At 55.1% G+C, this 14,314-nt stretch overlaps 2 protein-coding genes across 3 annotated transcripts in view; one reads left to right on the top strand and one right to left on the bottom strand.

Moving 5' to 3' along the window:
• The window catches only part of LOC127462532 (zinc finger protein 665-like), a 162,832-nt gene that overhangs the window by 33,592 nt on the left and 114,926 nt on the right, over positions 1-14,314 (bottom strand).
• The window catches only part of LOC127462519 (zinc finger protein 436-like), a 58,948-nt gene continuing 44,646 nt past the window's right edge, over positions 13-14,314 (top strand). Inside the window, exons 1-4 of one of the 2 annotated variants that reach the window (XM_051771178.1) lie at positions 14-49; positions 2,627-2,738; positions 5,146-5,229; positions 5,418-7,646. In XM_051771178.1, the coding sequence (XP_051627138.1) occupies positions 5,178-5,229; positions 5,418-6,256 (891 nt within the window). In that variant the 5' untranslated portion in view covers positions 14-49; positions 2,627-2,738; positions 5,146-5,177 and the 3' untranslated portion in view covers positions 6,257-7,646. Of the gene's footprint in view, positions 50-2,626; positions 2,739-5,145; positions 5,230-5,417; positions 7,647-14,314 lie in introns of those variants that run through there. The other variant, XM_051771177.1, reaches the window with a different exon arrangement.

Raw genomic sequence — 14,314 nt, 5'->3', positions numbered from 1 at the left:
TCCCGCTCCGCCTTTTCCTGTTCCGTCCCTGCGGCCGCGGAGCTCTCGGGTGAGCGGGGGGGACACGGTGGGAAAGGGGGGAAGAGAGGGGGAAAGGAGGGGATGGGACCCCCAAAGTGAGCGCGAGGGGCGGTGGGTCACCCCCAAAGGGAGCTGGGAAGGAGCCGGGGTTTGGGGGGACGGTGGGAAAGGGGTGGGAGAGGGGGAATAAGGGGAGGTGGGACGGCGGGAAAGGGCTTCCCTTGGGGTCCCTTCGTGTCCCCATCCCTTGGGCCCTGGAGAGGGGGAGCCTGGCGAGAGGAGACCCCCGAGCCCCCTGTCCCTAGCGAGCGGTCGGGGCCGTGCTGCTCGTTCTGAATTCCCGTCAGGCTGAACAAAGACCCACTCCCGTGTCAGGAGCTCTTGTGTTTTCTTGTCCCCAGCACTTCCAGGAGCTCCCCCCGCATTCCCAAAGTCCTGGCGGGCGCTGGCTCGCAAGGCCCAGCAGAGCCCCCCAGTCCCCGCCGTGCCCCCCCAAGCTCGGTGCGGGGGTGGGACAGAACAGGAGAGCCGGGCTGGGCCCGGGGAAAGGCCGGGAAGGGAAGCAGGAATGGCCCCGGGGCTTGGATGCCGCGTTGGTGCTGCCGCGGGGCTGGGCCGGAGCTGGGAAACAGGGCCGGGCAAGGGAGGAGAGAGAAAGTGCTGCGGGACTCCAGAGCCGAGCCCCGAATGTCTGGGGGGCTCTGGGTTTGTGGGGTTTTGAGGGAGAGGATGTTTGGGTGTTGCAGGACCCCAAAGCTGAGCCGCAAATGCGCCTTGGGGGGCTATCGGGGGTCCCCGGGAGGTGTTTTTGGGGGTGCCGGTGTGGGTTCCCGGCGGTAGGTGGGGGATGCGGGTGTCCCCCCCGCGGTGGGGTCGGTGTTGCTGGGTCAGGCCCTTGGTTGCCAGCCCGGAGCAGGGAGAGGGGGGAGCCCTGGTAGCCCGAGAGGGGGATCCGGGAGGGGGGGACCCTCGGGCCCCCAAAGTGGAGAGAGCAGAGAGGGGGAAGTGCTGGCAGGGTTATTTTGGGCTGAGTCTTGGGGGTGCAGGGGGGACACAGTGCTGGGGAAGGGGGTTCCCGGGGGTCCCAGGTCTAAGTAAAGGGGGTGCAGAGATTGGAGAGGTGGGATGGGGTGTCAGTGGGGATCCAGGGGTCCTCGGTGTCAGGGAAAGGGGGAGTCACAGGGTAGGGGGACACAGAATGATAGGAAAGGGGGTTCAGGGGGTTCCTCAGTGCTCAAAACACGGGGTTCTGGGGTTTCAGAAAGGCAGGAATGGGAGTCCAGGGGGTCCCAGGGTCAAGGAAAAGGGAGACCTGGGGGCTGGGAGAGGCGGGATGGCAGGGGAAGGGGGTGCAGGGGGTATTGGTGCAGGATAAGTGGTTAAGAGGGGTTCCTGTGCCCAGGAATGGGGGCTCAAGGGGGGTCCCAGAATCAAGGAGAAAGTGAGAATGTAGGGACTGGCACTAGAGTGGGTCTAGAGGGTCCCTGTGCCCAGGAAAGGGGGGTCCAGGGGCCTCCAGTGTCAGGGAAAGGTGGTTCATTGGGTGGGGACAGCTGGGATGTCCCAGAAGGTGGTTCAGAGGGTCCTGGGTGTTAGGAAAGGGAGGGTTGTGGGCTGGAAGAGGCAGGAGTGGGGGTCCAGGGGGTGCCAGGGTCAAGGAAAAGGGACTATGGAGTCTGGGAGAGGTGGAATGGCCAGGAAATTGGGGTGCAGGGGGGTCCTAATTCACAGCAGTGGGGGTCCAGAGAGTCCCAGGGTCAAGGAAAAGGGAGTGTGGAGTCTGGGAGAGGTGAGGTGGCCAGGAAGTGGGTGCAGGGGGTCCCGGTCCCAGATAAGGGACTGCACGGGGGGTCTCAGTGCACAGAACTGGGGGGTTCAGGGACCCCCTGGGACACCCCAGGACCCCCCTGCAGGAAGCACTGGGAGTGGGGAACTGGGGAGACACGGAGATTTGGGTGTTGGGGTTATCCCAAGGTCAAGGAAAGGGGGGAACTGGGAGAGCTGGCAAGGGGCTGCAGGGGCTGCTGGGGTGAAGGAAAGGGGGGCTGGGGGTTAGGTGACCTGGGGTGGCCAGGAATGGGGGCTAAGGAAAAGGGGGATCCAAGGGCTAGGAGAGGCAGGATGACCAGGAAAGAGAGGGCAGGGGGGTCCCAGAATCAAAGAAAGGGAGGTCTGGGGGCTGGAAAACTGGGAATGGCCGGGCAGGGGGTCCCAGTGCCCAGGAAAAGGGGGTGCAGGAGGATCCTGGTAATAACAGGGAAGAGAAGGAGGAAACAATGGGATGAGGCTCCCAAGTGCTGATTTCCAGGAGCAGGAAGGCGGGGAGAGGGCAGGGAAGTGTCCCCAGGGAAAGGGATCCCTGAGCAGATCTGCTGGTCAGGGCCAGAGTGGGAACTGGGAACAAGGATTTTGGGAATGCAGAGCAGCAGGAAGGGGTTTGCCCTCTCCCTCCTGCCCCTCCTGTGCTTTCCAGAGCCCAGTCACTTCCAGTATGAGCCCAGTTGCTCCCACTATATCCCACTTGCCCACAACATGGTCCCAATTGGCCCCAGCATAGTGCCAGTCACTCCCAGTATGATCTCAGTGTGAGCCCAGTTTCTCCTAGTATGATTCCAGGTGCCCCAGCTGTGGTTCCAGTCCCCCCAGCATGGTTCCAGTATCTTCCAGTTGATCCCACTTGCTGCCAGCATGGACCAAGAAGCTCCCAGTAACCCCCAGTAAGGTTCCATTCACACCCACTGTAATCCCAGTTGCTCCCAGTATGGTCCCAGTCGCTTCCTGCCACTGCCAATATGAACCCAGTATCATGGCAGTTCCTTCCAGTCATTCCCAGTATGATCCCAGTTCCCTTCAACAAGCTTCCATTTGCTCCCCTTGTGAAACCAGTTACTTCCAGTATGATGCCATTTACATGGTCCCAGTTGCTCCCACTCAACCCCAGTATGATGCCAGTCACTCCCAGATACTGCTGGTATTATTCCAGACACTGGTTCCTGTCACCCCCAGTATATCCCAGTCACTCCCAGTTCCTCCCAGTTACTTCCAGCATGATCCCAGCGATGCTCACAGCCACTCCCAGTCACCCTCAGTGTGGTCCCAGTCACTCCCAGTTTGACCCAGTCACCTTGAGCATTGTTTCAGTTGCCCCCACCAAGGTCCCAATTGCCCCCAGCATGCTCTTTGTCCCTGCCAGTACGATCCCAGTTGCCACCATCATGGTCCCATTTGCTCCCTGTTCGTCCCAGTGTAGTCCTAGTTGCCCCTAGCATAGTCCCAGTCACTGCCAGTATCATCCCAGTCTGTCCCAGCAGGTTCCCAGTCACCCCCAGTATAGACCCAGTCACTGCCTCTTGCTCCCAGTTGTCCCCAGCATGGTCCCAGTCATCCCCAGTATGGTTACAGACAGCCCCAATATATCCCAGTTGCCTGCAGCACGCACCCAGTCCTTCCCAGTGACTCCCAGTTGCTTCCAGCATGATCCCAGTTTCTGTCAGTTGCTCCCAGTAGCCCAAAGTGTGGTCCCTGTTGCTCCAGTTGTGGTTCCAGTCCCCCCAGCATGGTTCCAACATGGTCCCAGTTGCCCCCAGCATGCTCCTTGTCACTCCCAGTATGATCCCAGTCCCACTCACTGTGATCCCAGTCTCCCCAGGACGGGCCCAGCTGCTCACAGTGTGATCCCAGTATGATCCCAGCTGCTCCCAGCATGGTTCCAGTGTCTCCCTGTTCCTCCCACTGTGATCCCAGTTGCACCCAGGTGCTCCTAGTATAATCCCAGTCACTCCCAGTATGACCCCAGTGTCTCCCAGCATAGTCCCTGTTGCCCCCAGGGTGGTGCCAGTCACCCCCAGTGTGGTTACAGACACTCCCTGTATGATCCCAGTGTAGCCCAGTCTCTCCCAATATGATCTCAGGATGATCCCAGTGTAGCCCAGTCACTGTCAGGATGATCCCAGCATAGCCCAGTCTCTCCCAGTACCATATCAGGATGATCCCAGTGTAGCCCAGTCACTCCCAGTATGATCTCAGGATGATCCCAGTGTAGCCCAGTTGCTCCCAGTACGATCTCGGGATGATCCCAGTGTAGCCCAGTTGCTCCCAGTACGATCTCAGGATGATCCCAGTGTAGCCCAGTTGCTCCCAGGATGAGCCCAAAGCTCCTGGAACCCACCCAGAGGAGGGTCCCTCCAGGTTCTGCAGCTGCAGAAGAGCCCCCAAGAGCCGAGGTCCCCCCAGAGCCCCCCAGACAGGAGAAGGGGGTGACAACTCTCCAGCCCGGGGTCCTGGGAGCACCAGGGGGTCTCCAGCCTGACCCCCCAGCAAGGGGCTCCCACAACCCCTCACGCTGCCCCCAAAATCCCTCGGGATTCCCCATTGTCCATCTCTGCATTCCCCCTCCAAGATCTGCAGGCTCCTGAGATGAACCCAAAGGGCTGGAAGTGCCACAAGCCCTGAATTTTTATCTCCAGCCACCCCTTTTCCCTCTTTTACTGTTCTTTTGCCCTTCCTGGGATCCCCCCAGGGGGTGGGAGCAGCCAAGAGCCCAGTGCCGCCCCATCCCGACCTGCCCCAGCTCCATCCCTGCTCCTCCCGCGGGATGTGATGGGTTTGGGGGGAATGGGGGCCAAGGGTGGGCGCTGGTCCTGGGGGGAGGAGGAGAAGGGATGGAGGAGGAGGAGGGGAAGGAAGAGGACCTTCAGAGTGGGGAGAGCAAAGAGAAGTGATGCTAGAACTGGGGGACCCCTAAACCCTGAAACAGGGGCCTGGAAGAGGGGCTACCCTTGGGACCCCTGAAACACTGAAGTGGGAGCCCAGAAAGGGGGGAGCCCTTGGACCCCCAGCAGTGCAGACAGGGGGGACCCTGGAGAAAGGGGAGCCTGGAGAAGGGGGAGTCTTGAGAGGGGGTACTCCCAGTACATGTGGGACGCCCAGGAACCTTGGCCAGGGAATCCCCAGAACCCCAAAGTACAGAGACCAGAGAGGGAGGACTACTGGGAGGGCTTTTTGGGCTGAATCTTGGTGTTTTGGAGGTTTTCTTGGCCAGAAGCCACCCAGTAACATCTAGAGATAGACTTGGGCGGGGGAAACCCCCAACCCAATGCACTCACACCTTGTTTTCCCCCCCAGACCAGCATTTCTTCTTCCCAAAGCTTGGCCGGATGGAGGAGGAGGCTGTGAGGAAGAGGAAGATGCCCCAGGACCCCCAGGCAGGTGAGGAGGAAGTCAGTGCCCCTTTGCCCTGTCTTGTCCTGTATCTCCCAGCTGAGCATCGCCCCCGGCTGCAGGACAACCCCGCTGCCGCCGCCGTCCTGCCGGGGCCGGAGTTGGGGGGATGTCCTTGGCCTTCCCTCTGGGCTGGAGGCAAATCCCCTCCCTGTCCTTCTTCCCTCCTGCCCCAGGCCCCGAGCTGAGGACGGAGAGCCCGGAGGACAAATCCCCCCGGCAGAGCCTGGTGGGAGAGGCTGTTTTGAAGGGCTCCACGGCGCAGGAAGGCAGCGGGGAGGAAAAGCCACGAAGGTACCCGAGGAGGAGGGTCTCCAAAGCCAGCCCAGGGTGCTCTGAGGAGGAAAGACCCAGCCTGTGCTGGGAAGGCGACGAGAGCTTGAGTGAGAGCTCCGACCTGGAGGTCCATGAGCAGCTCCATGCTGGGAAAAGGCCGTTCAAGTGCTTGGAATGTGGGAAGAGGTTTAGCAAGAGATACCACCTGATCCGCCACCAGCGCATCCACACTGGAGAAAGGCCCTACGAGTGCTTGGAGTGTGGGAGCAGCTTCAGCCAGCGCTTCTGCCTGATCCGCCACCAGATTGTTCACACCGGAGAACAACCCTACCAGTGTGGGGAATGTGGGAAGAGCTTCAATGACCGCTCCAACCTCATCACCCACCAGCGCCTGCACTCCAGGAAACGGCCCTACAAGTGCTTGGAATGTGGGAAGAGCTTCTGCCTGAGCTCCGACCTGGTCCGCCACCAGAAGATCCACAGTGGGGAACGGCCCTACAAGTGTCCTGAGTGTGGGAAGAGGTTTAAGACCAGCTCACATCTCCTCCTGCATGAGCGGACGCACACGGATGAGAGGCCCTTCCTCTGCACTGACTGCGGGAAGAGCTTCAACCGCAACTCCCACCTTGTCCTGCACAGGCGCATCCACACTGGAGAGAGGCCCTACAAGTGTGAGGAGTGTGGGAAGAGCTTCATCCAGAGCTCTGCCTTGACCTCACACCAACGGACCCACCAGTAAGCGAAGCCCTGTGAGCACCTCAACTGCGGGAAGAGCTTCGTCTGCTGCTCCAACTCCATCACCCATCGGAGGACCCACATTGGTTCCACAGTGACCCACACTGGGCACAGATCTGTTGACTCATGTTCCAGATGATCCATGCTGGGCAATGTATTGGGTTTGCCAGGGTTTGGTAGCAGGGGGACTCCAGGGCTGTGTTCTGTGAGCAGCTGCCAGAAACTTCCTCCATGTCCAGCAGAGCCAATTCCAGCTGGCTCCAGGATGGACCCACCACTGGCCAAGGCCGAGCCCATCAGAGATGGCAGTGACGCCTTGGGGAGAATGTATTTGTCTTAGTTTTAGCTGCTCCCCCCAGGGCTGGGAGCTGGGGTGGTTGGTCCCAGGAGAGTTTCCCGCTGAGGGACCAATCGCAGCTGTTCTTTTTTGCTCTTTTGAAATTAAATATTCACAACAGCCGGAAGTTGTTGGCAGTTTTAGTTGTGTGTGAGACCGTGTGTGTGTGTGAGAGAGAAGCCGGAAGGGTGGACGGGGGCCCCCCATAACCCAGGGGGGGCCCCTGTGCCCCCACGGCCCTGGCTCAGCCAGGGCTGAAGGCAGTGTGTAGGAGTATGTGTGTGTTGTGAGGGAGACTCCCTCTTCCCCCCCAGCTAGACTGCAGGGCTTGGGACAGTGTGAACTGGACTGAGTACCCTGTGGCCAAGGCGAGGGAGCTCTCTTTTTCTTCCCCCCCCGCCTGGGAAGGCGGTGGTGTGGATTCAAGGCATGCTCGGCATTGGAGCTAGAGGGGTCCAGAGCCTGGAGAAGTGGCTGGGATATATGGAAAAGCTGGAAGAACTCCAGGCTGAAGGAATTGGAGATGGGCCAGAGGGCCTTGGAGGTGCCATACGTTGGGTTTGGACCTGGGCTACTGAAATTGAAAACTGCAGCAGCTAAGGAAGAGTGAGAGAGCCAAACCAGCAGGTTTTTCTGGGTAAGGACTTTTTGTTGAAAACTATTTGGGGTAAAAAAGGACTGAGCAGAGACTCAGAGCCTGCAACCTGGAGAGTGAGAAATGGAACATCTTACTCCCTAGGAGGAAACCTTCACGAAACCAAGGAGGAAGGACTCAGAGCTGACTCCCTAGACCTTTTTGTGATGAAGACCTGGTGAAGTGAGTGTTTCCCTGGCAGCCCAGGATGAGACCTCAGCAGGAGCTGAGGGCTGGTGGGGGTGCAAGAGAACCCCTTTCCCTGATACCCCAATGAGAGAGAGACTTTTTCATTATCGCCCTGAAGACGACTTCTGAACTGATGTGGGAGGGCTCAAGGGGAGCTGTGTTAATATTATATATAATTGCTTTTTAGTTTGTATAGTATTTATTGGGTAGTAATAAATTGTATGTAATTCCCTTCCCACATACTGTGTGCCTGTCTGAAAATTTCTCTTCGGTGTTGAGGCAAATTGTGAGGGGAGCTTGAAGATTGGATTTATGTGGAGGTCGATCCCCCACAGTACTGAAGGAGGAAAAAGTCCTTGTGCAGATGGAATTGGGTGCAGAGAAGAGCAGAGTGGGAACAGGGGAGAGGAACAGCTCTGCAGACCCCCAGGGCAGTGCAGAAGGAGGGGCAGGAGGTGCTCCAGGCACCAGGGCTGAGATTCCCCTGCAGCCCAAGGAGGAGCCCACAGAGCAGGGGGATGCCCAAAATGAAGGATGTGAGCCCGTGGGAAGCCCATGCTGGAGCAGAGTCCCTGCAGCTGCTGTGGCCCCAGAGACCTCAAAGGGTCTCACTCAGTAGCGCTGGTCATGGGGCCCCCACAGAGGGGACTTGAAACACAGGAATTGTCCATCCTGGCCCCAAGTCAGGTCCGTGACTTTCTCTGAAAGTTGGAGAACAAAAATAGGATTCCACTTGGATTGTTCTTCAGGCAAGAAAAATAAGAAGTTTCCCAGGCTGTTGGTTAAACTGCAGGAGCTGGTTAGACAGCACCAGTTCCTGGCAGCAGAGAGTGTTTCTGAGCAGCTCAAGAGCAGCTCAGCCCAGGGCTGTTCATCAAGGCTGAGGCCTGAGGAGCATTTCTCAGATCACAGGGAGGCCTGGGGGGGTGGGGATGCACCACCACACCTGGAAAGGTGTCGTCCCAAGGACTTGCACAGCCGGGAGGTGTTTTCAGTCCCAGGCCCCCCCGGTCACCCCCCAAGGTGCTGGACGGCCCTTCAGACCCACCTGAGGACACCCCCCTGTCTCTCCAAGAACCTGCAGGAGGGAAAGCAGCTGAGTCTAAAACAGCAAGTGTTCTCTCGAGCTCTAATGTCTCGTAGCTGCTTGCGAGCTTGTTTTGCTTTGTTTGCTAACATGTGGAAATCGTAAAAAGCTTTGCGAGTTGTGCTTGAGTTGTGAAACAGCCCCGGGCAGCCAACTCTGAAACAATAACGACTCAATGTGTCTCTCGAGTGTGTCATTATCGGCTTGTCGCAGCCCGGGGAACGAACGCGATGTTTGCGGCCAAGGCCGAGGCACAAACCCGTTGCGAGCCCGCCGAGGCCCAGCGGGAAGGAGGAGCCCGCGGGCAGCCGCTCCCTCAGCGGCCCCTGGGGAGGGGACACGGGGGGACACGGCGGGCCGAGCCCGCCATACCCCGCTCCCCAGGGCCGCCGACACCGGCCCGCCCGGGGCAGGCCGAGCCCACCAGACCCCGCTTCCCGCGGCGCCTCCCGCCCCCTCCGCCCGCCTCCCCCCGCCCGGTCCCGGGTCCGAGCCCAGCGCGCTCCGGGTCCCGCCGCGGGTCCCGCTCGACCAATCAGCGCGCGACGACGAGGAGTGACGTAGGAAAGAGCCAATCGGAGCGAAGCGTTGGGTTTTTGCACCCGGCACATAATGGCCTCTCCCAATGACGTCATGGCGATGTCTGGCCAGCTGGGGCCGAGCTGCCCAGTTCCGCCCAGTGCGGGCCCGTGTCACTCCCAGCTGGGTCCAGGGGCTCCCACTGACCCTCAGTATGGGCCGCGTCACTCCCAGTCTGATATTAGTCACTTTCAGTCACGCCCAGTATGATTCCAGTCACTCCCAGGAAGATACCAGTAAGATACCAGCATGGTCCCAGTTGCTTCCATTCACTCCCAGTATGGTTCCACCCACTCGTAGTATGGTTTTAGTCACCCCCAATATCATCCCAGTAAGAACCCAATGACCGCCAGCATGGTCCCAGTTACTCCCAGTCACCCCCAGTATGGCTTCAGTCGCTTCCAGTCCCTCCCAGAATGATTCCAGTATGATGCCAAATGCTCCATATATGGTCCCAGTCACTTCCAGTATGAATCCTGTCACTCCCAGTCTCTCCCAGTATATCCCAGGCATCCCCAGAATGCTCCCAGTATATCCCAGTATGATCCCAGTCACTCCTGGTCTCTCCCAGTTGCTCCCAGCAGCTTTCAGCATGATCCCAGTTGCTCACAGCCACCCCCCATCACCTCCAGAGTGGTCCTAGTTGCTCCCAGTCACCTCTGGCATGATCCCACTCGCTCCCAGTATATCCCAGTTGCCCCAGCATGATCCCAATTACCTGCAGCATGCTCCTAGGCACTGCCAGTATGATTCCAGTAGAAGCCCAGTCAGCCTCAGTCAAGTCCCAGTTGCTCCCAGTATGATCCCTGTTGCCTCAGTTCTGGTCCTGCTGGGTCCTAGTCCTGGTCCCAGTGTATCCCGGTATCCCAGTCCACCCTAGTCCATCCCATCCTGTCCCAATCCATCCTGGTCCCTTCCCGGCAGCCGCCGCTGTTTCCCGGATCCTGCCCTCCCCCCTCCCGACCCAGAGCTGCCGCCGGACACCGCCCCCCATCCTGGTGTCACCCTCTTTTCTCTCCCCACAGAGCTCCTGACCCAGCTCCTGCTCCTCCCAGGGAGGGCTTTTGGGAGCCCCCCCATTTCCTGACCCCTGGGATCCCCTTGAATCCCCATTCCTGGGCACTGAGACGCCCCTGCAACTCCTTCCCCAGATTCAGGACCCCCCTGCACCCCCTTATCTGGCTCTGGGACGTCCTGCAACCCCTTTCCCAGCCATCTCACCTCTCCCAGCCCCCAGCCTCCCCGTTCCTTGACCCTGGGACCCCTCTGAACTCCCATTCCTGGACACTGGGATACCCCTGCACCCACTTCCCTGGGAAACCCGTGACTGGGAAAGGGGTTCTCCAGCCCCTCTGGCATTTAGGATCACCCCGAGGAAAGGGAGATAAGAACTTCCCTGGGAAGCTCTAGAAGGTAGTATCCAGGAGGGATGAGGAGGGTCTGCGGGGGGCAGTGGGGAGGGCACTGCGCGGGGAGGGCACTGGCACAGGGATGTAATAGCCAATAAAGACCAAAGGAGAGATAATTTGCTTATCAAATTATATTTGCAACATTGTAATTACGAGTTGCGATAAACAAAGTCCCAAGTTTCTATAAGTTCCAAATAATAATTTCATTTGGTGTTTGTCTTGACTACCTCATGCATATTGATTGTATCATATACCTGTATATTCTGTGAGTTTTTGGCAAAATGTTTAATGAGAAGTTTTCTCATAACTGAAGCTGAGAGTTATCTCTACAACTAGTCATAGTTCATGTATTCTTAGATGAACAGGCGCCTAAAGATTTAAAGTTCCATTATATTTACAGCTAAGGTTAAAAGAGCTATCTCTGCAGCCAGTCCTAATTCATGTACTCTTGGACGAGTAGGCGCCTAAAGACTTAAAGTTGTACTATATTTCATCCTTAGGATAGTGAGAAGGTTTAGGCCTTTTGACCTTGAGAGGGTCTGTTTTGTTTCATTGTGGGGGTGTAGTTAAGTTTTAGAATCTATTTAGTCTGTTTTTAATGTAGTCACCCATTTGCTTCACGAATCACAATTATTTATATATATCACACAAACCATAATGTTATGTTACCATAATTAGTGATATTTTGTTATGTTATGTAAGAAGAAAAAGAACTGAAAAAGAGAACAGAACTCTCTTCCAGTGGCAAGACAGCACATGCGCAGAAAAAGCTGACTACATCAAAAGGATGAAGTGAACAGAGCCGAGCTTGTCTCCTAGCAACAAGATACGCATGTGTAAAGCCTCTTGGCAACAAGAACAGAGCCTGCGCAGATAAACCTGATGAACAAAGGAGGGGATTTTAAAGGAGATAAGCAGCTCCAAACCTATAAAAGGCAGACTGAAAATTATTGAAGTGTGCCTTAGATGAGCAAGGAAAGCTCACTAAGACACCCAGCGCTGTTTTGCTTATTTGATTTTTATATAAATCTATAATAAAACTTTTTACTACGATATTTGAGCCTAGTGCCGATTTTACTTATAACAATTTTGGTGCCGTGACTCGGATGAGGGTTCCTGGGCGGCGGAACTGCTACCCGGGACGGGTACCCCCGTCCTTGTTTTTTGGACGGTCCTGGGGAGAGGTTCCGCAGCACAGACTCTGAAATTCCGACCGAGAAGATTTAGAAAAAGCAAATAAGCAAATAAAATTACTGCAGTTCCCTGTAATTCTTATGCATAAGCCCGGGCGAAGACTAACTCCAGGAAAAAGTGAGTAGTGAAACCTCTTCAGTCGGGAGGGACCGTTCGACAAGAGTTCAACGGAGACTTACTCCGGGGGGAGTAAGTGTTTTACTCCAAGAGAGAGTAAAAGTACCAGGTGCCGCTCGGTTTGGGAAGGGACCGTCCAGCGAGGAGTTGGATGAAGACTTATCCAGGAGAGGTAAGTATTTGCGTACCCCTCTCGGTGGGGAGGGAATCCCGGAGTGCGAGGGATTGAGAAGTCCAGCAGGACAAGTGATTGAGACCTCCCGGTAGTGCAGTTCTGGTATTTCCAGAAGAGACAAATCACGAAAGGAGGGAAGCGACTGAGGTGAATTTGTGTGTGAAAGCATTCTGGAAGATGGGACAGAAGAAAAGTAAATCTTCTACTCCCATGGGTGGCTGTGAATTAGTGCAGGACAGCCCTAAGAGTGAAGAAAAACCCAAAGGGAGGGGTGAAATGGGGGATCATAAGGAGAAGCTGCAAGATACCCCACAGGAGAAGAAAAAACTAGAGAATGAGTTTGTGGTGGGGTTACCAACTATACCCCCGGATAGTCCTTTAGGAGTTATGATCAAGTATTGGAATGATTATCCCTCTAGAGAAGGAAAATCGAGGGAGAAGATGGTGCATTATTGTATGGAAGTATGGGGAGGAAAGCAAATCAGACAGGATTATTTGTTTTGGCCGGTGTATGGTTCATTTGAAGATTGGATATGTCAGGCTTTGAATTTGTATGTGAATGGCAAAAGACCATTTTGTGCAGAGGAATGTGAGTATGCTAGCCTATGGATAGAAGTGGATACTAGAATCTCTCTCTCCCCGTTAAGTGAAGAGAAAGGACAGAAGACGGCTTATGACCTAAAAGAGTTTCAAAAAATACCCCCCCCATATGTCCTGCCTTGGCCTATGCCCAGGGGGTCACCTCCGTATGGTGCTGTAATTCAGAATGATCACAAGAGTGTATTCACTCCCACAGCTCCAGCAAAATCATCCCTCTCCCCTATTGAAACTGAGGGAGCCACCCTGTCAGTGGCTGCTGGAGTGAGAAATCAGCAAACACCCTATCCACCCCCCCCTCAGGAAGCGCAGCAGTCAGCAGCTCCTGAAACACAGAGTCCTAACATAATATCCCCAATGACTCCACAGTCCATGCAAACAGAGCATTGTTCTTCAGGAATAGTCTCTTTATCCACGAACACGTCACAGTTGTACCCCTTAAGAGAGACTACAATGGGGGGAGGAAGAAATCAAGGGGATAGGATAGGGTTTATATCAGTTCCCTTGAATTCAGGAGATGTTAGAGCATTTAAGAAAGAGATGGGAAATCTCTTAGAGGATCCTTTGGGAGTGGCTGAGAGGTTTGACCAGTTTTTAGGTCCTAATATATATACTTGGGAGGAAATACAGTCAATTTTAGGAATATTATTTACTGTGGAAGAACGGGGAATGATTAGAAAAGCGGGAATGAAAGGTTGGGATCAAAGGCACCGGCAGGGTCCAGCTGCAGATGTTAAATGGCCTTTAGAAAACCCTAATTGGAACCATAATGAGCCAAATCATAGAAGAAATATGAATGATCTGAGAGAAATAATTGTCGAGGGGATAAAGGAATCTGTCCCTAGAGGGCAGAATGTTACAAAGGCTTTCAGTGAATATCAAAGGAAAGAGGAAAGCCCAACTGAATGGTTAGAGAGACTTAGAAGGACTTTCCAGCTTTATTCTGGTATGGATCCAGGTGATGGAATGGGACAGCAAGTGCTTAAGATGCGGTTTGTGAGTGGAGCATGGGCAGATATTAAAAAGAAGCTGGAAGACATAGATGATTGGCAGTGTAAGGAAATGGATGAATTGTTGAGGATTGCGCAGAAAGTATATGTGCGGAGGGAGGAAGAGAGTCAAAAGGAACGAGAGGAGAGACAGGAAAAATTACAGAAGAGAGAGGAAGAAAGGCAGAAAAGACAAGAAGAAATGCAGAGGAAGCAGACAAGAATTTTAGTGGCAGCTATAAAAGGAGGACAAAGAGGGGATAGAGAACGGAGACGGAAGACCCCTTGTGGACCTAATAAACGTGAACCCTTTAGAGAACGTGTGCAGTTAGACTTAAGTGAAATAGAGTGTTACTACTGTGGGCAGAAAGGACACATAAAAAGAAATTGCAGGAAGAGATTGCAAGATGAACAGATTTACCAAGAGGAATAGGGGAGTCAGGGGCTCTATTTGCTGGGGACCCAGAAGAATACAGAGCCCTTGATAAAACTTAAAATAGGTCCCCAGCAACAAGAACTTGAGTTCCTAGTGGATTCAGGGGCAGAAAGATCGACAGTTCAAAAGTTACCTTGGGGTTGCACGACTTCCTCAGACACAATCCAAGTTGTAGGGGCCAAGGGAGAACCATTTAAGGTGCCCCTCATAAAAGATGTGGAAATAGAAGCCCAGAATAAATATGCATTAGGAACATTTCTATTAGTTCCTGAGGCTGAGTATAATCTGTTAGGGAGAGATTTAATAATAGAATTGGGAA

The sequence above is a fragment of the Manacus candei genome, unplaced genomic scaffold (genome assembly GCF_025592945.1).
Source record: "Manacus candei isolate 608988 ecotype Guabito, Panama unplaced genomic scaffold, ASM2559294v1 h1tg000129l, whole genome shotgun sequence".
NCBI classification, from domain to species: Eukaryota; Metazoa; Chordata; class Aves; order Passeriformes; family Pipridae; genus Manacus; species Manacus candei.
Note: the sequence above shows the minus strand (reverse complement) of the source record. Positions and strands in the feature narration are given on the sequence as shown.